Source organism: Nerophis ophidion, linkage group LG27 (genome assembly GCF_033978795.1).
Source record: "Nerophis ophidion isolate RoL-2023_Sa linkage group LG27, RoL_Noph_v1.0, whole genome shotgun sequence".
NCBI lineage: Eukaryota > Metazoa > Chordata > Actinopteri > Syngnathiformes > Syngnathidae > Nerophis > Nerophis ophidion.
Window position 1 is genome coordinate 22,501,608 of NC_084637.1, and position 21,413 is coordinate 22,523,020.

Consider the following 21,413-nt stretch of genomic DNA (forward strand, 5'->3'; position numbering starts at 1 on the left):
AGGAGACCCTGCCCCAAGTGGAGGAGTTCAAGTACCTAGGAGTCTTGTTCACGAGTGGGGGAAGAGTGGATCGTGAGATCGACAGGGTTGATCGGTGCGGCGTCTTCAGTAATGCGGACGATGTATTGATCCGTTGTGGTGAAGAAAGAGCTGAGCCGGAAGGCAAAGCTCTCAATTTACCGGTCGATCTACATTCCTATCCTCACCTATGGTCATGAGCTTTGGGTCATGACCGAAAGGATAAGATCACGGGTACAAGCGGCTGAAATGAGTTTCCTCCGCCGTGTGGCGGGGCTCTCCCTTAGAGATAGGGTGAGAAGCTCTGCCATCCGGGAGGAGCTCAAAGTAAAGCCGCTGCTCCTCCACATCGAGAGGAGCCAGATGAGGTGGCTCGGGCATCTGGTCAGGATGCCACCCAAACGCCTCCCTAGGGAGGTGTTTAGGGCACGTCCAACCGGTAGGAGGCCATGGGGAAGACCCAGGACACGTTGGGAAGACTATGTCTCCCGGCTGGCCTGGGAACGCCTCGGGATCCCCCGTGAAGAGCTGGACGAAGTGGCTGGGGAGAGGGATGTCCGGGCTTCCCTACTTAGGCTGCTGCCCCCGCGACCCGACCTCGGATAAGCGGAAGAAGATGAATGGATGAATGGATGGCATAAACCGCACTTTGGGCACGATTCATGGGGTAAGATTCGATTCTAAATCGATTCAAGATTCTACACGAATCTCACAATGTATGTACAAACCCCAAAACCAGTGAAGTTGGCGCGCTGTGTCAATGATAAATAAAAACAGAATACAATGATCTGCAAATACTTTTCAACCTATATTCAATTGAATAGACTGCAAAGACAAGTCATTTGATATCCGACTGGGAAACTTTGTTATTTTTTGAAAATATTTTCTTATTAGGAATTTGATTTTCCAAAAGCTGGTACAAGTGGCAAAAAAGACTGAGAGAGGGGAAGATTGCTCATCAAACACTTATTTGGAACATCCCACAGGTGAACAGGCTAATTAGGAACAGATGGGCGCCATGATTGGGTATAAAAGCAGCTTCCATGAAATGCTCAGTCGTTCACAAACAAGGATGGGGCAGTGTTTTAGCTACTCACTTTGTGAACAAATGCGTGAGCAAATTGTTGAACAGTTTAAGAACAACATTTACAAGCTATTGCAAGGAATTTAGGGATTTTGCCATCTATGGTCCATAATATCATCAAAAGGATCAGAGAATATGGATAAATCACGGCACATAAGCGGCAAGGCCGTGACATTGGATACATCAGGCGGTACTGCATCAAAAAACGACATCAGTGTATAAAGGATATCACCGCATGAGCCCATGCGGTGAACACTGCAGAAAAAACACTTCCAGTAAATATATTTACTACATCTGTAAGTGCAAGTTAAAACTCTAGCCAAAGCCATTTATCAGCAACACACAGAAAAGCTTGGCTGGGCCCAAGGTCATCTAAGATGGACTGATGCAAAGTGGACAAGTTTTTTTTCGGCCAATAAAGGAAAGGCCATGTAACACAGTGGTAAAAATGCCCCTGTGCCAACTTTTTTGCAATGTGTTGCTGCCATTAAATTCTCAGTTAATTATTTTTCGCAAAAAAACAAATACGTTTTTTAGTTCCAACGTTAAGTATTTTGTCTTTGCAGTCCATTCAATTGAAAATAAGTTGAAAAGGATTTGCAAATCATTGTAATCTGTTTTTATTTACCATTTACACAACCAGGGTGTACCCTGCCTTCCGTCCGATTGTAGCTGAGATAGGCGCCAGCGCCCCCCGCGACCCCGAAAGGGAATAAGCTGTAGAAAATGGATGGATGGACAACATGCCAATTTCACTGGTTTTGGGTTTTGTGTTTGGAGCAATGATTGCAATGAGACTTTTTAAAAACAGGTTGGAAAATCAATTTTCTGGCTGCTGAAAAACATATACTTAAAAATTCCATCCATTTTCTACCGCTTATTCCCTTTTGGGGTCGCGGGGGGCGCTGGCGCCTATCTCAGCTACAATCGGGCGGAAGGCGGGATACACCCTGGACAAGTCGCCACCTCATCGCAGGGCCAACACAGATAGACAGACAACATTCACACTCACATTCACACACTAGGGCCAATTTAGTGTTGCCAATCAACCTATCCCCAGGTGCATGTCTTTGGAAGTGGGAGGAAGCCGGAGTACCCGGAGGGAACCCACGCATTCACGCATTACTTAAAAATGGATTCTCATAAAATAATTTTTTTTTTTTTCTTTTTTATTGATTTTTGAAAATTACGAACCAATTTAGAAACAGGATTTGGATCGGGTCGATGAAGCGGTCGTCTGTTAAATGGCGTTTGCGTCAATGTGACACTAACTATTAATAGCGTGTGCAACTTTAGGGACTGGAAGGAAATATTTTGCTCAAAAAGGTTCATTATGTCTTCTTATTCATATACTTTTTTCAAATGCTCTTGTAATCTGACCATATTTTCGGTATATTAGAAATACTTTTTCCCTAAAAATTAAATCTTACATACCGAAATGGAATTCAGAGATGGAATTTTTACCTGGTAAAATACTAATATACCGAAAATATGGTCTGATTAAAAGAACATTTTAAAAAGTATAGGCGGAAATATTGTTGCCATACAAACTTTAGTGTGCTGTTGCTTCCTTGTTTGTCACTACTCCAAGCCTATTGTTGTCTACCAGTGCCTAGCAGCGGCACTTGAACTGAATGTGACAGCCTGTCATAAAAAAAAAAAATACCAATAGCAGTTTCATGACTCCAAAATCCTAATCGTATTCCTAGACCAGGTCTATTCAACTTGCAGCCCCCGGGCCACATTCGGCCCGCCAAAGCTTTTCATTCGGCCTGCCGAACATCACACAAATAGGCTTGATGAAACCATTCGAACTAGGGTTGATAATGTATGCAGTACACCCGCCACCCCGCAGGGGGCAACAGCGAGGCATTTGTGTCACGATAAAGCAGCAGTCGGGCGAGTAGAAGAAACCAAAAATGGAACTATAAACTCTGAAAGGAATCTAAATAAATTGCGAAAATCTATTTTTTTACAGCAACTGGACAATAAGATATGAATGTTCAGCACGTGTTGTTTGTTTTGTCTGAGTAACTCAGGCGATCAAAGCTTGTTGAATACACGTAGCGCTAAATTTGACCAGGGGAGGGCGATAACGCTACACCTCAGGTTTAATTGTGTTGAGCCACATTCATTGTGCGCTGGGGTTGTCCCGATACCAATATTTTGGTACCGGTACCAAAATGTATTTCGATACTTTTTTAAATAAAGGGGACCACAAAATATGCATTACTGGCTTTATTTTAATCAAAAATCTTAGGGTATTTTAAACATGTGTTTATTATTGCAATTTTGTCCTTAAATAAAATAGTGAACTTACTAGACTTTTAGTAGTAAGTAAAGAAACAAAGACTCCTAATTAGTCTGCTGAAGTATGCAGTAACATATTGTGTAATTTATCATTTTTTATTTTGTCAACATTATGAGGGACAAACAGTAAACATGGATTATTAATCTACATGTTCATTTACTTTAAATACCTGCTTATTTTATGTTTTAACATGTTCTATCTCCACTTCTGTTCAAATTTAATATTCACTTATTTCTTCTGTTGTTTGATACTTTACATTAGTTTTGGACGATACCACACATTTAGGTATCGATCCGATACCAGGTAGTTACAAGATCATACATTCGTCATATTCAAAGTCCTTATGTGTCCATGGACTTATTTTCTTAGTTTATAAACATAATGTGATTTTTTTTAAAAGGAAAAAAGATTTGTTAATGATAAAAAATATTGATGTAATCGTATTAGTATCGACTAGACATACTATTGTATTTGGTATCATGACAGTGGATGTCAGGTGTAGATCCACCCACATCATTTGTTTGCGTTGTGACGCTAGTGAGCTATTGTATCCTCCTATGGTGTGTAGTGAAGCATATTTAGCTATTCCTCATCCTCCAGTAAAACCCTTACTTTATTTGTCGCCATGGAGGCGAGGATTTGTGATTTAGAAGTAGCTAAAACACTGCCAATTGTGGATGGATATTGGTCACTAGCTAGCTAGCCGGGGCGGTATAGCTCGGTTGGTAGAGTGGCCGTGCCAGCAACTTGAGGGTTGCAGGTTCTATTCCCGCTTGTGCCATCCTAGTTACTGCCGTTGTGTCCTTGGGCAAGACACTTTACCCACCTGCTCCCAGTGCCACCCACACTGGTTTAAATGTAACTTAGATATTGGGTTTCACTATGTAAAGCGCTTTGAGTCACTAGAGAAAAGCGCTATATAAATATAATTTACTTCACTTCACTAGCCATGTCTTAAAGCACCTCTTCCTGAGGGGCGTTTCAATGTTATTACTTCACCTTTATCTTTAGTTTTTAAGTCAAAATGTGTCCATTCTCCCTTTTCTGTCTACACACTGTCTGCTTGTAAGTACTACGTGTGTGCGTGCGCTGCCGAACATGCTCTTCTGCTCGTAAAACCAGCAATGTCATGACGTGACAATGATACGCCGTCATGCCTGTAAAAAAATAAAAAAATATGGCGAACCGGTACTTTGCAAACAGAGTATAGTACCGTTGTTGATTCATTAGTACCGCAACGCTATACTAGCATCGGTATACCATACAACCCATTTGTGCACAATGTTTGATGTGGATGCTGTGTCATTTCTACATGCGTAAACATCTGTAGTTTATTGTGTGAATGTATTAACACTAAACCTTCTATTTTATTAATCTAAAACACACATTGGTCGATTATCGACGATGTGGTTTTGTAATGTTTATACTATGTTTATATTGTCAGTCTTATAATCCTAAACAAATGAAATAGTGTCAAGAAATAAAACTGGTAAGGGAAACCAATTCAAAAGAAGGATCATCAATCCTCAACAAAACTTCTTGAGCTTCTGTTTCTTCATGCTGTTAAAGGCCTACTGAAACCCACTACTACCGACCATACAGTCTGATAGTTTATGTATCAATGATGAAATATTAACATTGCAACACATGCCAATACGGCCTTTTTAGTTTACTAAATTGCAATTTTAAATTTCACGCCAAGTATCCTGTTGAAAACGTCGCGGAATTTATGACGCGTGCGCACGACGTCACGGACTGTCAGGAAATATTAGCTCAGCACCAGTTACGGTTAAAAGTCGTCTCTTTTCATCGCATAATTACACAGTAATTTGGACGTCAGTGTGGCTGAATCTTTTGCAATTTGTCCAATTAATAATGGAGACTATAAAGAACAATGCTGTTGGTGGAAAGCGGTGGATTGCAGCTGTCTTTAGCACCGAGATGCAGCCGGTGTTTCTTTGTTTGTTGTGAAGCAAGCAGGGGGGGGCGTGGCGAAGTTGGGAGAGTGGCCGTGCCAGCAACCTGAGGGTTCCTGGTTCAATCCCCACCTTCTACCAACCTCGTCACGATCTGTTGTGTCCTTGAGCAAGACACTTCACCCATGCTCCTGATGGTTTGTGGTTAGGGCCTTGCATGGCAGCTCCCGTCATCAGTGTGTGAATGTGTGTGTATGGGTGAATGTGGAAATAGTGTCAAAGCGCTTTGAGTACCTTGAAGGTAGAAAAGCGCTATACAAGTATAACCCATTTACCATTTAGCAGAGCGGTCAAGCGAACATGTTTTCTCTACGTCAACCAGCATGTTTTTGGATGGGAAAATTGTGATCTATATCTTACCGGAGACATCATTGTCCTGCAGCAGCTGTCAAAAAAGGCAGCTGTGAGCTTGGCTCTTTGGCTTCTCTCTAAGACACTATGTGTTCACTGCAGCCATCCGACCTCGAGGTATGTCTTTACAATGTCACTAAAATACTATTAAAACAATAAGCAGATAAGGGATCTTCCAGAATGATCCCAGTAAATGTGTCTAATTACATCGGAGCCGTCGCTTTTTATTTTATTTATTTTTTTTTATTTTTTTTTTTCCAGTCCTTCACTATCAATATCATCATCCACAAATCTTTCATCCTCGCTCAAATTAATGGGGAAATTGTCGTTTTCTCGGTCAGAATTGCTCTTACTGCTGGAGGCTCCCATTAAAAACAATGTGAGGACGTGAGGAGCCCTCACCCTTGTGACGTCATCGTCTGCGACTTCCGGTAAAGGCAAGGCTTTTTTTATCAGCACCAAAAGTTGCGAACTTTATCGTCGATGTTCTCTTTCCTTTCGGCAAAAATATAGCAATATTGCGAAATGATCAAGTATGACCCATAGGATGGACCTGCTATCCCCGTTTAAATAAGAAAATCCCATTTCAGTAGGCCTTTAACTATCTGTCTAACTGCACACGCTGAATGTATTGACAGTGCAGTGTGAAAGCTGATGCGTTTACTTTGTAATGACGTAAGCAGTCTCAAAGGAATATAACCTGTGGAGGCACTTTTTGACCAAACTTCCACATTTCGATGCTCGAGCCCTGAGCCCTTGGACTCTCCATACTGTAACTTTCTTCATTATGTCCTGGAATAGCCCTGTTCTAGGCCAATCCAATTAAAAAACAGTACCAAAAAATATTGGTAAACATCTCTAATCGGACTCGTCATGAATACTTTTTTGTGCACCCTTAAAGAACAGTGACTGATTCAAGTGCACAGTTATATTCCCTCATTTATCGCGGCTAATTCGTTTTAGGACTGACTGTCATAAACCAATTTCCGCAAAGTAGGAATATTATTAATATTTTCATAGTTTTTACGACCTTCTAAATAAGTTTTTTTTTAACATAATACGATCCCTCTAAACGTGAAGTAACACCCATGCCGTCACCTTTACACTGGTTCCAATCTAGTAGTCTGGAGTATGTTGGACTGTAGACGCCAGCACTCATTGGCTTTAACTGTCACCCGGCCACTACAACAGAACCACGACCTGGCAGTACCTCATCACATCCTGGGTGATTCCTCTAAGTTAGAACTCGGCTGAAACCATGGGCGTAAGTTGTTTTGACAAAACTTGGTCACCTCGATTGTTGGAGCTAAGATAGCCATTGCAGTGGGTGTGTTGTTAGCATTCCGTGTTGTTCTCATTCCACATCGCTCACAAGAGTTTATCCACACTGAGCTTTGGCTGGAAATATGTGTATTGACCAGACTGTTGTTCTCCAATACCAACATCTCTTCTGTTTGTGGCTCCCAGGTCAAGCTGGACGATCGGGTCATGTCCACAGACCAGGGCCTCCTCTTCCGTCGTCTCCTGAACCAGGACGCTGGCGTCTACATTTGCAGATCCAGAGAGTTTGGTTTCACCCAGACTCTAAGTCGGATCACCCTGGAAGTCCTCCAAGGGGACACCCTGGACGAGCTGGTGGGGCAACGGGACAACGCCGGCCTCTCAGACCTCCTTAAGGACAGACAGGGTGCGGGATACAGGAGCTGGATGCCTTGCCATTCCTTTGGTAGGCCGGGCCTCGTCGGCCAGTCCCGGTTGTGGTTCAAGGATGTTATGCAGATGATCGGACCGTCCAACCTGCCCCACGTGGAGGAGTACTGCGAGAGGATGTGGTGCAACGAAAAGCTGAGGAGGAAGCACAAGGGCATGGTGGAGAAGTACCGGCAGGCCCAGGAGAGCGCCAGGAAGGCTCGCAGCAAAAGTTCCGGGGAGAGAAACAGGATGCCGAGGGACCTTCGAGCAAGGGATCAGTGATGTAGACTATGAAAGTACGACAACTAAGACAGAACTGAAGGACCAGCAGAACTGGATATGTACATGAACCGACTCTGGTAAAATGAGGCGTGGTCTTTACGTTGTCTGGACAAAGACTACTACTGTCCTGGACATGAAGATAAGGAGAGGACACAATTCAAAACCACTTGAAGAAACCTGGAGACTTTAGAATCCACCACACATCCAAAAATCCCTGTTTTCTATCACGGTTGAACTGATTCGATTCACGACTTCAGAATCCTAACCATGTCTTAGTTTCACTTTGTAAAGAACAAGTCTTGGAACCTGGACTTCACTGAGCTACAAAAGTTCTTAGTCCGTTCGTGAAAACGGGAAACGACGTGTTGACGGTTCAGCGGATGAAGGACTCATGTGTTGATCTCACTGCTGAGGCGGGATGGGTACCGACTTTGGTACTGATATACACCGCAGTCCTTCGGTACTACCGGGTGTCGATTCAGGCAAAGTCAAAGGGCGCCATATTTTGCTACCTTTTGTTGCACGTGACGTCACGTCCGGTCGCAGACTAAACACCGGTCCACGTAAACGATCAGTCAAGTAACGTTGCATACATTTTAACACCAAGAAAGCAAGTATGCTTAGTAAAGTAAGGCCCCACTCTTCCAAAGTGCACTAGCTTGACGCTAACTTAGATTGGATTTGCCATAAACGAGCTACTATTAGCATTAGCGATTTTACATGGCGGTTTCAACACCTCCAAATTTGGTAATGAAAGCTACAACTGAGATGAACATTACAATCAAACACCTGGTGTGTAATAAGCATATTACTGACAGAACAAACACCTTGTAGGGCGCAACATAACACATTCAGGTTCATGGATGTAGCCTATGGAATACTGCAGTTGAATTTCTCCAATCACGGAATTTTATTATCAAACAATTAACATTTATAAACACACAATATATATATATATATATATATATATATATATATATATATATATATATATATATATATATATAAAACAGACTTTTTTCCGGAAGTATGTCATCATTTATGATCTCTACGCCACATCCAGTCGCCATGTTTTGTAGTTTTTGAGTAGTACTGAATAGGCTATATATGGTATGTTGTCTAACTCGGAAGTAGCTTTTTCCACAAAGCTGAATGTGTTATGTCGCGCCTTACAAAGTGTTTGTACTGTAAAAAATTCATCATAATGATTTATGGTAAATTATTTTTGTAGTTTGTAAGAGATCCGCCATTTTTGGCTGTAGTCCAACATACGGGATAAACGTCATAGTGATTTTTGAGCAATGCATCCGCCCACTGTTTTAGAAATGTATTGGAAAATCTGTTTGGGAAAAGTTTGGGATGCTGTACGCTAACAGTAGTGTCTTTCCCAAAAAGCTTCTTGTTGTGGGTGGCCATCTTGTTCATTCCAGTCTTGTGTAGGTCTACAATGGAGTGCTGACAGCTCTAGTAGAAAGTAAGGTAGGAATACTCTCTTAAAGGGACAGGACACACATGCTTGCATCAAATACATATTTCCCTCAATCAAACCTTTATTTAATTTTATTTTCACAGGATTTTATACGAGTTTTCACATTCTGGACTGGGGGTAAATGTACAAACTCAGCAGGGGATCTTGTACTGATTTCTTATTATTTTTATAGACATGACATCATCAGGACTGTCCGCAGTGGCACCCTCGCACTCTTTGACTGACAGCTCGCGTCAATGTGTCTTTAAAACAAAACAAAAAATCCTATCTGGGAGTCCTCCTGTGAAATAAGTGTATTTTATACGCAATGTCACTTCAAAAAAAAAAAAAAAAAGCATTCACACATTTCTTTCTCTTTTCTTTCTAAGCCTTGAGCCCGTTTGACAGGCGCAGTGTTTGTTTTCCTTGTCTGGCGCGTGCTGAGGAGGACTATTAGACCTCCAATTAAGGTGTTTTCTCTGAAAACATTGCTGGTGTAACAAAAGAAAATAAAAAGGCAGGAGGATGGTGACAGGAAAAAATGTGATATGTTTTTATACAGAACACGCCCTAAAACACCCGTTGTAATTGTGCGGCAATCGTTTAAATATGCGCCCTGTAGCTATTTTACTTAGGGATGGGTACCGAATTCTGTACTTTAATTTGGTACAGACCGAGTACTAACTCCCATAAAATCAAACGCTAACATATTTCCTTAACTTCCATGCCATCAAAACAAAGAATCTGAATAGAAAACGGTGAAAAATAAGGGCCGGCTTTTCAGAATGTCCTTGCTTGATGCTGAGTTACATTGGATGTGCCATATACATGCTACCAAGTGGTTTTAACAGTGTTACAATCAATTTGGTGTGTGGTAAATTACAGTACGAACACCTTGTAGCACTCCACAAAAGACAAAAAACTTAATGGCAAAGACTACTTCCAGGCTACAGCAATTGCATGCAAAATATTCTCTGTAATACTTGAAAATGAAACTCAGAAGCGTAAGGGAACCAACTATAACATCCAGACAGTACAATTATTCGCATTAGATCACTGTTAAATGTTGAATAATTATATTAACAACTTTACATTTATGACATTATTATACCACATACTTGCCAACCTTGAGACCTGCGATTTCGGGAGGTGGGGTGGGGGCGGGGCGTGGTTAAGAGGGGAGGAGTATATTTCCCCCTAGATTCACCAAGTCAAGTATTTCATATACAGTGTATATATATATATATATATATATATATATATATATATAAGAAATACTTCACTTTCGGTGAATTCTAGCTGTGTGTGTATATATATATATATATATATATATATATATATATATATATATATATATATACTTGAATTTCAGTGTTCATTTATTTACACATTTACACACACATAACACTCATCTACTCATTGTTGAGTTAAGGGTTGAATTGTCCATCCTTATTTTTGTAACCATATGCATGTACAGTAGATGGCAGTATTGTCCTGTTTAAGAGTGTCACATCATTGCTGTTTAGGCAGACGACCTGCTTTACGGTAGACGAAAACGAACTGCTGTTGTTGTGTTGTTTTACCACGCTGGGAGGACGTTAATGAAACTGCCTAACAATAAACCCACATAAGAAACCCACCCTTGATCATTCTACAGAAACGCTCTTTATACACGTCACTCAGGCCCCAAGTGGAGGAGTTCAAGTACCTAGGAGTCTTGTACACGAGTGGGGGAAGAGTGGATCGTGAGATCAACAGGCGGATCGGTGTGGCGTCTTCAGTAATGCGGACGTTGTACCGATCTGTTGTGGTGAAGAAGGAGCTGAGCCGGAAGGCAAAGCTCTCAATTTACCGATCGATCTACGTTCCCATCCTCACCTATGGACATGAGCTTTGGGTAATGACCGAAAGGAAAAGATCACGGGTACAAGCGGCCGAAATGAGTTTCCTCCGCCGTGTGGCGGGGCTCTCCCTTAGAGATAGGGTGAGAAGCTCCGTCATCCGGGAGGAACTCAAAGTAAAGCCGCTGTTCCTCCACATCGAGAGGAGCCAGATGAAGTGGTTCGGGCATCTGGTCAGGATGCCACCCGAAAGCCTCCCGAGGGAGGTGTTTAGGGCACATCCAACCGGTAGGAGGCCACGGGGAAGACCCAGGACACGTTAGGAAGACTATGTCTCCCGGCTGGCCTGGGAACGCCTCGGGATCCCCCGGGAAGAGCTAGACGAAGTGGCTGAGGAGAGGGAAGTCTGGGCTTCCCTGCTTAGGCTGCTGCCCCCGCGACCCGACCTCGGATAATCGGAAGAAGATGGATGGATGGATGGACTCAGGTCCGCATGGAGCTGGAGGCTCCGCCTGAATTTCGGGAGATTTTCGGGAGAAAATTTGTCCCTGGAGGTTTTTCGGGAGAGGCGCTGAATTTCGAGAGTCGCCCGGAAAATCTGGGATGGTTGGCAAGTATGTTATACCATGAATTGATTAAACAAGTTGAAAAACGTATTCGGGTGTTACCATTTAGTGGTCAGTTGTACTGAATATGTACTGTACTGTGCAACCTACTAATAAAAGTTTCAATCAATCAATCAAAAAACGTACAAAAGTACAGAGAGTTAGTTTAAATGTGATAATTCCATTATTCGTAGTCTTCGAGGATTAAAAAAAAAAAATCTACTATGTTTGTATTCTGACATCGTCAAAAGTTGTTATTGTCTTACTGATTTATGATTTATTTTATTCTCTTTTGGATGGAAATGTGCGACCAGCAGGTGACGCCACACCCGCTAATCGCAAACCCCCTTTAGCCAATCAGATGCTCAGAATAAAGCAATATCCGGTAACGTGACTCAAAGAAAATGATAGGTATTAATATGTAATTTTCACAGTAAAGTTGAAAATATATATTTTTTTTAAGAGAGATGGGCCTAACAAATCTGTTTTTATTATATGTGTACACGGAAAATGTTTTTTACAGCCCTTTTCAAAAAGTGTGTTCAGTCTGTATTGTCTTGCAATTGTAAACAGTGCGTCATTACGTCATCACGGCTTCGCGCTGATTGGTCACGTGACCAAGCAGGACCAATCACCGCATTATTTGATACCCAATAGTAAATAGTCCACGGGAGTAGTGTTGTAGTTTGCTGCAGTTGTGTGTCTAAATGGTTTCATGTTTTCACAATTTTTCACTCCAACAAAATGTTATCGGATGTCGACGTGTAGCCAGGAGTCTCTGACCACAGCCCGAAACGCGTCGAAAGAGATGTTTCTTGACTTAAACCACGCAATTGGTGAGTCTGTCCATCTCCATTCATTTGTATGCATTAGCTTAGCTCGCCGCGTCCATTGGGTTAACATGGTGTTATTAGCATAGGACTTTAAGCCACTTTTAACAAAATATCTTCAACTAACTCAAATGGAATCAATATGAAATGTTGTGCAAATGTCCGTTACAACTTAAGAGTGTTTTAAATAATAATGTCCACTTGTTTTGTTTAATCTATGCTTCCACTTGTAACTGCATTGTTGTAACTTTGCCGCCTCTTGAAGGAGTCATTTTCATTTTTTAATTTTTTTTTATCACAACCGAATTTTCTCTCTGTTTAGATGAAAACAATGATATACATTTTAATTAATTTTTTCATGATCACGTAGCACAGAGCACTCAAAAGCCTTCTTGGATTGTACAGTGTACATTAAATGTGGTACCATTTGTATAAGAAAAGTGTTGTGATTATGAATCTAGTATTCCAGTGTTTGTTTAAAACAAGAACAAATGTTTCTCCAGTTTTTATGCATTCTAAATCGTAAACAAAAGCTAGTAAAAGTCAGCTAACAAAGAATGGCCGTTGCTCTATAAAAGCCTTCTAAAAAAACATTCAAAAACCTCCATCATTGTTAGATATACACTAATTATATATGTAATGTAGTATCAAGAACATAAATAATAACATGTAATATTTACATGTTTTGCTCCTTCTAAGCAAACGACAGCTTAATCATTTCACTGACGCATCATAACATTCTCTATTTCCATCAACAACAACGCTACTTATCATGATAGCCTTCATTAGAGACAACGAAGACTACTTTGGGACAAATAATGATCCAGAACCTTATATTTTCGATCCTGAATATGCAGAGGTTGAGCACAAATTTTAGAAGCTCTAGCATGTAGCAATGTGCTAAGTAACAGAAGTACAAACTACAAACATAATAAAATGATCACTTACTGTACAATGTCAGCTGTCACTGGATGCTGACTGTCCATCCATCCATTTTTCTACCGCTTATTCCCTTTGGGGTTGCGGTGGGCTGGGTACACCCTGGACAAGTCGCCACCTCATCGCAGGGCCAACACAGATAGACAGACAACATTCACACTCACATTCACACACTAGGACCAATTTAGTGTTGCCAATCAACCTATCCCCAGGTGCATGTCTTTGGAAGTGGGAGGAAGCCGGAGTACCTGGAGGGAAACCACACATTCACAGGGAGGACATGCAAACTCCACACAGAAAGGTCCAGAGCCCGGGATTGAACCGTGACTACTCAGGACCTTCGTATTGTGAGTCAGACGCACTAACCCCTCTGCCACAGTGAAGCCCATAATAATGATCCAGAACCATATATTTTCGATCCTGAATATGCAGAGGTTGGGCACACGTTTTAGAAGCTCTAGAGTCATGTAGCAAAGTGCTAATAAAAGAAGTACAAACTACGAACATAATCAAACGATCACTTACTGTACAATGTCTGCTCTCATTGGATGCTGACTGACGGGACGTTTATATCTTGCGGTTTGAAAAAGCAAAAGGTGCCGCAAACAAGCTTATTTTTGTGTCTTTCTTGCCATTTTCGTGGATGTCAAAGTTGACAATCTTCTACTATCCAGGTGAGAGGCATGTTCTATAATCTATAAATAACTTTCACCAACAATGCATCAGCAACTCAATGTGCAATATAGCAGCATAAGCTCGTTAGTAGCTTATACAGTCCCTCAGTTTCAGGGCTAATAATAACAATATCGCCAATACTTGGTGAATATTCAGGTTACAAGATGTAAATGGAGTATTGTTGACACTTTTTGGATGTGTTTTAGAAGGCTTTTTTGGCACAATCGTGTGCTCACATTACCTGTACTGTTAGCCACTTCGTGCTTGCTATATTTGACTATTTAGAATGCATACAAAAATGAAACACATGTTCTTCTCTTCCATAGGGATTGTGAATGAAAAATGTACCGTTCACCTTTGACGTAATGTCATCCTATGGTAAAAAAAAAAACACCCCGTCTGAATTTGACTGCACCTTTATCTGATGTCCAAACGTTTTGAAACAATGCCTGTGAAATGTTGTTGTTGTAATAACTGTACGCTTAATAGTGTTCGTAGCAAGCATGCTGTATACTTGTTATTAATGTGCTATCAAAAAGCATTAAACGCTGACTTTCTGACGTGAACCTGTGAGCCAACTTTGGAGTAAAATGGAAAAGAAAAAAAAAACAGTAGGAAGGAGGATTTTTTTTTCCTTTTTAGTGTTGAAAATGTTGCATTCAAGTGCTGTTTGTTGGTCAGGAAAACTCAAGGGTTATAGTTTGGGTGAGGCGTTTAAGTAGGCCTGGGAGATATGGACTACATTTACACTGCAGGCCAAAGTGGCGCAAATCCCCCCAAAAATGTATTTAGATTTTTTTTTCCAGCTGACTGTTTACACTGTAAGTATAATGTGATGTTTATCAGACTCCAGTGTAGACTCACACAGGCTCTGATGTGGCCCCACTTGCACGCACAGTTCGATAAAGTGAAATCAAAGGAACTTGACCGGATTCCGTAAATGAACATGGAAGTCGTTACTACTAATACAAAATAAGATAAATGTTGCCACCGTTGATATGGTCACCACACCTTTAAAAATGAGTGTTTTTTACATGAAAATAAATAAAAGTATTAGTGTGTGTGTACATACATACATACATACATACATATGTAAAGAACATAATGTCATGGCTGTCTTGAGTTTCCAATAATTTCTACTTTTCTACAACTCTTATTTTTTTTGTGATAGTGACTTTTAGAGTGATTTTTCACATAAAACATTCATGAAGTCTGGTTCTTTTATGAATTTATTATGGGTCTACTGAAAATGTGACCAAATCTGCTGGGTCTAAAGTATACTTACAGCAACATACATGATCAATTTTGGTGATGTAGAAAAGTTACAGTCAATTCAAATTAGCTTCATGGCATGGCCTCTATACTTCATGTGAGTGATTATGATTGACTACACCTGTTGACTTCTCTGAGCCCATTTAAATAGGTCTCATGTGATGCAGTCATGTTACAAACGCGACAATGGGAAAGTTAAAGGAACTTAGCACAGATCTGAAAAAACGATTCATTGACTTGAACAAGACAGGAAAGTCACTTGGAGCCATTTCAAAGCAGCTTACGGTCCCAAGAACAACTGTGCAGACAATTGTTTGTAAGTATAAAGTGCATGGCACAGTTTTGTCACTGCCACGATCAGGAAGAAAATGCCAGCTATCACCTGCTGCTGATAGAAGATTGGTTAGGATGAACAAGAGTCAACTGAGAACCACCAAAAAGCAGGTCTGCAAAGAATTGGAAACTGCTGGAACACAGGTGTCAGTGTCTACAGTCAAGTGTGTTTTGCATCACCATGGACTGAGAAGCTACCATGCAAGAAGGAAGCCCTTGCTCCAGAAGCAACACCTTAAGGCTCGTCTAAAGTTTGCTGCTGATCACAAAGACAAAGATAAGACCTTCTGGAGGAAAGTTCTTTGGTCAGATGAAACAAAAATTTAACTGTTTTGCCATAATACTCAGCAATATGTTTGGAGGAGAAAAGGTGAGGCTTTTAATCCCAGGAACACCACGCATGGTTGTGGTCGTATTATGCTCTGAGTCTGTTTTGCTGCCAATGAAACTGGTGCTTTACAGAGAGTAAATGGGACAATAAAAAAGGATGATTACCTCCAAATTCTTCGGAACGACCTAAAATCATCAGCCAGTACTTTGGGTCTTGGGCGCAGTTGGGTGTTCCAACAGGACAATGACCCCAAACACATGTCAAAAGTGATAAAGGAAAGGCTAAATCAAGCAAGAATGTAGGTTTTGGAATGGCCTTCCCAAAGTCCCGACTTAAATGTGTGGACAATGCTGAAGAAACAAGTCCATGTCAGAAAACCAACAAATTTAGCTGAACTGCAATACTTTTTTCAAGAAGAGTGGTCAAAATTAAACCAGAAGCTTGTAGGTGGCTACCAAAAGCACCTTATTGTAGTTAAACTTGCCAAGGGACATGTAAGCAAATATTAACATTGATTTATGTATACTTTTGACCCAGTAGAATTGCTCAGATTTTCAGTAGACCCATAATGAATTCATAAAAGAACCAAACTTCATGAACTTTTTTTGTGACCAACAAGTATGTGCTTCAATTGCTCTATCACAAAAAATTAAGAGTTGTAGAATTTATTGGAAACTCAAGACAGCCATGACATTGTGTTCTTTACAAGTGTATGTAAACTTTTGAACACGACCGTACATTTAGATATTTTTCCCTCAATCTGTCCTGTCCAGCCACTCAGACAAACTCTATTGTTGATGTAGATGATCTACAGTATATCTGATTGTCTTTAGAAAATATACTTCTTCTGTTGCCTTATTTGACTTTATTAAATGTTTGGGTTGAATTTTATTAAATACAACCAGTTATTCTTTTCAGTAATATAGACATTGATCAGAGCTGTTTGTTTTTTTTGTGGAGGAATGTAGTTCATCATAGAACTGGCTGGCACCCAATGTTATTATAAAAGTATTCATTTTGAATTGAGAATCGTTTGTAATCAAGTCACAATTGATTCGTTACCTCCAAGAATCGAATTGTGTGCTGCCCAAAGACTCAAAGCCCTAGTAATCAAATTATATCATCAAGATATACATTTACAATATATTGTTGTATTATTCACTGTTTCATAACCTGATCCACACCTGCAATCACATGTTTACGTTCTGCTTCCAATGTCGCGACCTCCATCGTTTGCATGCTATCGCCGTCCAGTGAGGTTTCGGGATGTGTCGTGAGCAGTGAGTGCGTGTTTGTTGTTGTTGTCAAAGAAAAGTCGACTCCGTCAGACCTCCAAGAAGAAGAAGAAGAAGCAGACATGTTTCTTGCTGTGGTGTAGAAGTCGGCTCTAAAGTGGCTGCTGTGGTTCCATCACAGCCGTGATTCATGACTTTTATTATTGAGACGCCCCAAACCAGCCCAGTTCCGATGTCGTAAAACAAACTGTGACACGGCAAAGAGTTGTGTCCTCCTTTTTATTTCCCACAGGATGAACACATTACACCAAGGATCAAACTCCCCCACTTTTACTCCATTTCACCTCTATTGGCCATCCTCCATCAGCTCTTTTCTTCATCACTTAGTACTTGATCCTAACTCCAGGTCATAGCCAGTACCAAAGAGTATTCCATCCCGTCTTTCAGCACTTTTCTTCATCACTTAGTACTTGATCCTAACTCCGGGTCATAGCCAGTACCAAAAAGAATTCCATCACCTCTTTCAGCTTTTTTCTTCATCACTTAGTCCTTGATCCTAACTCCGTGTCATAGCCAGTACCAAAGAACATTTCATCACCTCTTTCAGCTCTTTTCTTGACCACTTAGTCCTTGATCTTAACTCCAGGTCATAGCCAGTACCAAACCGCATTCTATCACCTCCTTCAGCTCTTTTCTTCATCAGTTGGTCCTTGATCTTAACTCCAGGTCATAGCCAGTACCAAAGAGCATTCCATCAGCTGATATAACCAGCCTCCTCTGTAGTGAACATCAGGTTTTGCTCAATTTCTTCTGTCAGATATTGTACAAATTTATAAGAATTACACGTTTGGAATAAAATAGTCCTGTTATGCATATTTTGTCAGGGCTGCGCATGGTTGACCCCAGGAAGCAGAGACCAAGGACAATGTGCAGGTAAAAGGGTTTAATTAAACTGGGCAAAATAATTTAACACAACTTAAATAGGCCTAATCACTAATGCAAAACAGCTGGCAAAAAAACGACCAGAAAGTGAAGCTGAGGCATCCTTTATAGCAGGGGTCGGGAACCCGCGGCTCCGGAGCCGCATGCGGCTCTTTGATCACTCTAATGTGGCTCAGCTGCATAATTGCCAACCCCGCCCACGTCAACCGACGCATGGAGGGGGGTGGATTTGGTGCTGGTGGGGGTGTATAATATAGCCCGTAACACTTTGGGATGCATGGGATTCTGGGTATTTGTTCTGTTGTGTTTATGTTGTGTTACAGTGAGGATGTTCTCCAGAAATGTTTGTCATTCTTGTTTGGTGTGGGTTCACAGTGTGGCGCATATTAATAAGAGTGTTAAAGTTGTTTAAACGGGCACCCTCAGTGTGACCTGTATGGCTGTTGCAGTCGTGTAAGTGTGTCTGTGGAAGCCACATGCAACTTGTGGCTAGGCTGGACTGGATAGTTGTACTTGGTGTAGAGGGTGTTAGAGGCAGCGCCTTCATAGCACGCCCGTATTTATGTTATCAGGGTGAAAATCAGTAGACATTCGCGAGAATATTTGCTCTGAAACTCGGGAGTCTACCGGAAAATTTGGGAGGGTTGGCAAGTGTGATGCCATCAAGCGGCTTTCATATAAAACTTGCGGGCCGCACTAACATTAAATTTACTTTAAAGTGCGGGCCGCGTGTCTGAGACCCCTGGTTAATACATAGCACAAAGCAATAAAAAAAACTCTGTATGCAGTGTTATTTCATTTTCAATTCAAAAGAGTTTTTTGGCTCCCATTGTTTTCTTTATTTTGTGAAACGGGTCAAAATGGCTCTTCGGGTGGTAAAGGTTGCTGACCCCTGCTTTATAGGAACTGAGCTGGAACTACAAAACTAGAAAGTAGAAGCGCCACACGGGAAAACAAGACAAAAAAATGTTTGAATATAACAAAACTGTTAGAATATTTAATTAAGTGATTGTTTGGCATACCACTATATGGATCCCGCGTACGGCTGGTGGTACTAGTACCACAGTTTGAGAATCACTGTCTTAGCATGTCAGCATTTACAAAAAAAAAAAGTCCGGTTCCAAATGTTAGAATAAAATAGCCTGTCAGGATTACACATTTGTAAAAAATGTGTTGGGGAAATGTTATCAAAGTTCTGAAAATTACAAATCTGTAAATAAAATCACCCTGTTTTGAAAGTTTGATTTTTCAAATTTCTGAACATTTGTCTGAGTAAAACATTTTGGTAAAAAAAAAAAGTCACTCTGTCTTGAAAATGTCAGCGTTATAAACTTTGGGGGATCAAATATAGCCCTGTGAAAGACATTTCCTAGCATTTCAAATTTCTGGAAAATAGCTGTTAAGCAAAACACAAATGTTCACTACAGAGGACGCTGGCTGTTAATTTATATAAATTAATATGCTGAACTTTCCGGACTATTAGCCGCTTTTTTTTCTTCCTACGCTTTGCACCCCGCGGACTATAAAATAGTGCAGCTAATTGATGAATTTTTCTTCGCTAACAGCCATAATGTTTTGATTCGAACAAATAGTTGGAATTTGACTGAAAATGTGTGTTAATGTCCGTGCTATGGCGCCATCGTTTGGACGAGTTTGCTCACTGCAGGTGCTGCGGTTTGAACGTCCACCTCATTTCCTTCTGTTCAGTGCCTTGAACCGGAAGTGCAAGTGCCGTCCCCTCTTCTAGACGTCCATAGCATTCTACTCGTACGGTTTCTTCATTCATCACTCCACTTTGTAAGTTTTATAATTAAGGGTGTAACTGTACACAAAAAGTTTGGTTTGGTACATACCTCGGTTTAGAGGTCACAGTTAGAAAACAACACAATATTCATTTTTTGGTTATTTATTTACCAAATTTGTAAACAATGGCTTTATCCTTTTAACATTGGGGACACTATAATATTTCTGCCCACGTTACTCAACAGTAAACTGCCTCAACTTGTTGCTCAGATTATAAAAATTACACAACTTTTCTTCTACATATAAAAAAAGCAACATTAAACAGTTTCAAGTCAACTAATCATGCTTAATTTAATACAGCATCTGGGAAGCCCGTAGTTGATTTTTGTTATGTAAATGTTATATTTTTATTAACATTTGATAAAATAGCAGGGACCCTGCCATTCAATTTAAGTTTTTAATGGCAGGGACCCTGCCATTCAATTTAGGCTGCTACATTACTAATGATTAATGTAACTATAGCTGAAAAAATAGTACAACAGCAATAGGAGAGACTATTCATCCATGAACACCATGGAGTTCATGTAGGCTTAAAGGCCAACTGAAATGAGATTTTCTTATTCAAACAGGGATAGCAGGTCCATTCTATGTGTCATACTTGATAATTTTGCGATATTGCCATATTTTTGCTGAAAGGATTTAGTAGAGAACATACACAATAAAATTCGCAACTTTCGGTAGCTAACAGAAAAGCCTTGCCTCTACCGGAAGTCGCAGACGATGATGGCACATTTTGCTGGCTCCTCACATATTCACATTGTTTTTAATGGGAGCCTCCAACAAAAACAGCTATTTGGACCAAGAAAACGACAATTTCCCCATTTAATTTGAGCGAGGATTAAAGATTTGTGTTTGAGGATTAGAAAAAAAAAAAAGTAAAAAAAAAAACGTGATTGCATTGGGACGGATTCAGATGTTTTTAGACACATTTACTAGGATAATTCTGGGAAACCCCTTATCTTTCTATTGTGTTGCTAGTGTTTTAGTGAGTTTAACAGCACCTGATAGTCGGAGGTGTGTGTCCACGGGTGTCTTGAGGCCAATGTCTCAGGGAAGTCGACGGCAGCTATGGACGGGGCAAGCTCAGCTGATCTCGGGTAAGAAGCGACTTTTTACCACAATTTTCTCACCGAAACCTGCTGGTTGACATTCGGTCGGGATCCATGTTCGCTTGACCGCTCTGATCCATAGTAAAGTTTCACCTCCGGGAATTTTAAACAAGGAATCACCGTGTATTTGTGTGGCTAAAGGCCAAAGCTTCCCAACTCCATCTTTCTACTTTGACTTCTCCAATATTAATTGAACAAATTTTGAAAAGATTCAGCAACACAGATCTCCAAAATACTGTGTAATTATGCCGTTAAAGCAGACGACTTTTAGCTGTGTGTGTGTGCAGCGCTCATATTTCCTAATAGTCTGTGACGT

The 21,413-nt window shown here is 40.7% G+C and overlaps 1 protein-coding gene across 1 annotated transcript in view; it reads left to right on the plus strand.

Moving 5' to 3' along the window:
- The window catches only part of LOC133544315 (semaphorin-3G-like), a 259,663-nt gene extending 245,025 nt beyond the window's left edge, over positions 1-14,638 (plus strand). The window contains exon 16 of the mRNA XM_061889521.1: positions 7,208-14,638. Coding sequence (XP_061745505.1) covers positions 7,208-7,714 — 507 coding nt within the window. The 3' untranslated portion in view covers positions 7,715-14,638. The remainder of the gene's footprint in view (positions 1-7,207) is intronic.
- Positions 14,639-21,413: the final 6,775 nt, after the last annotated feature.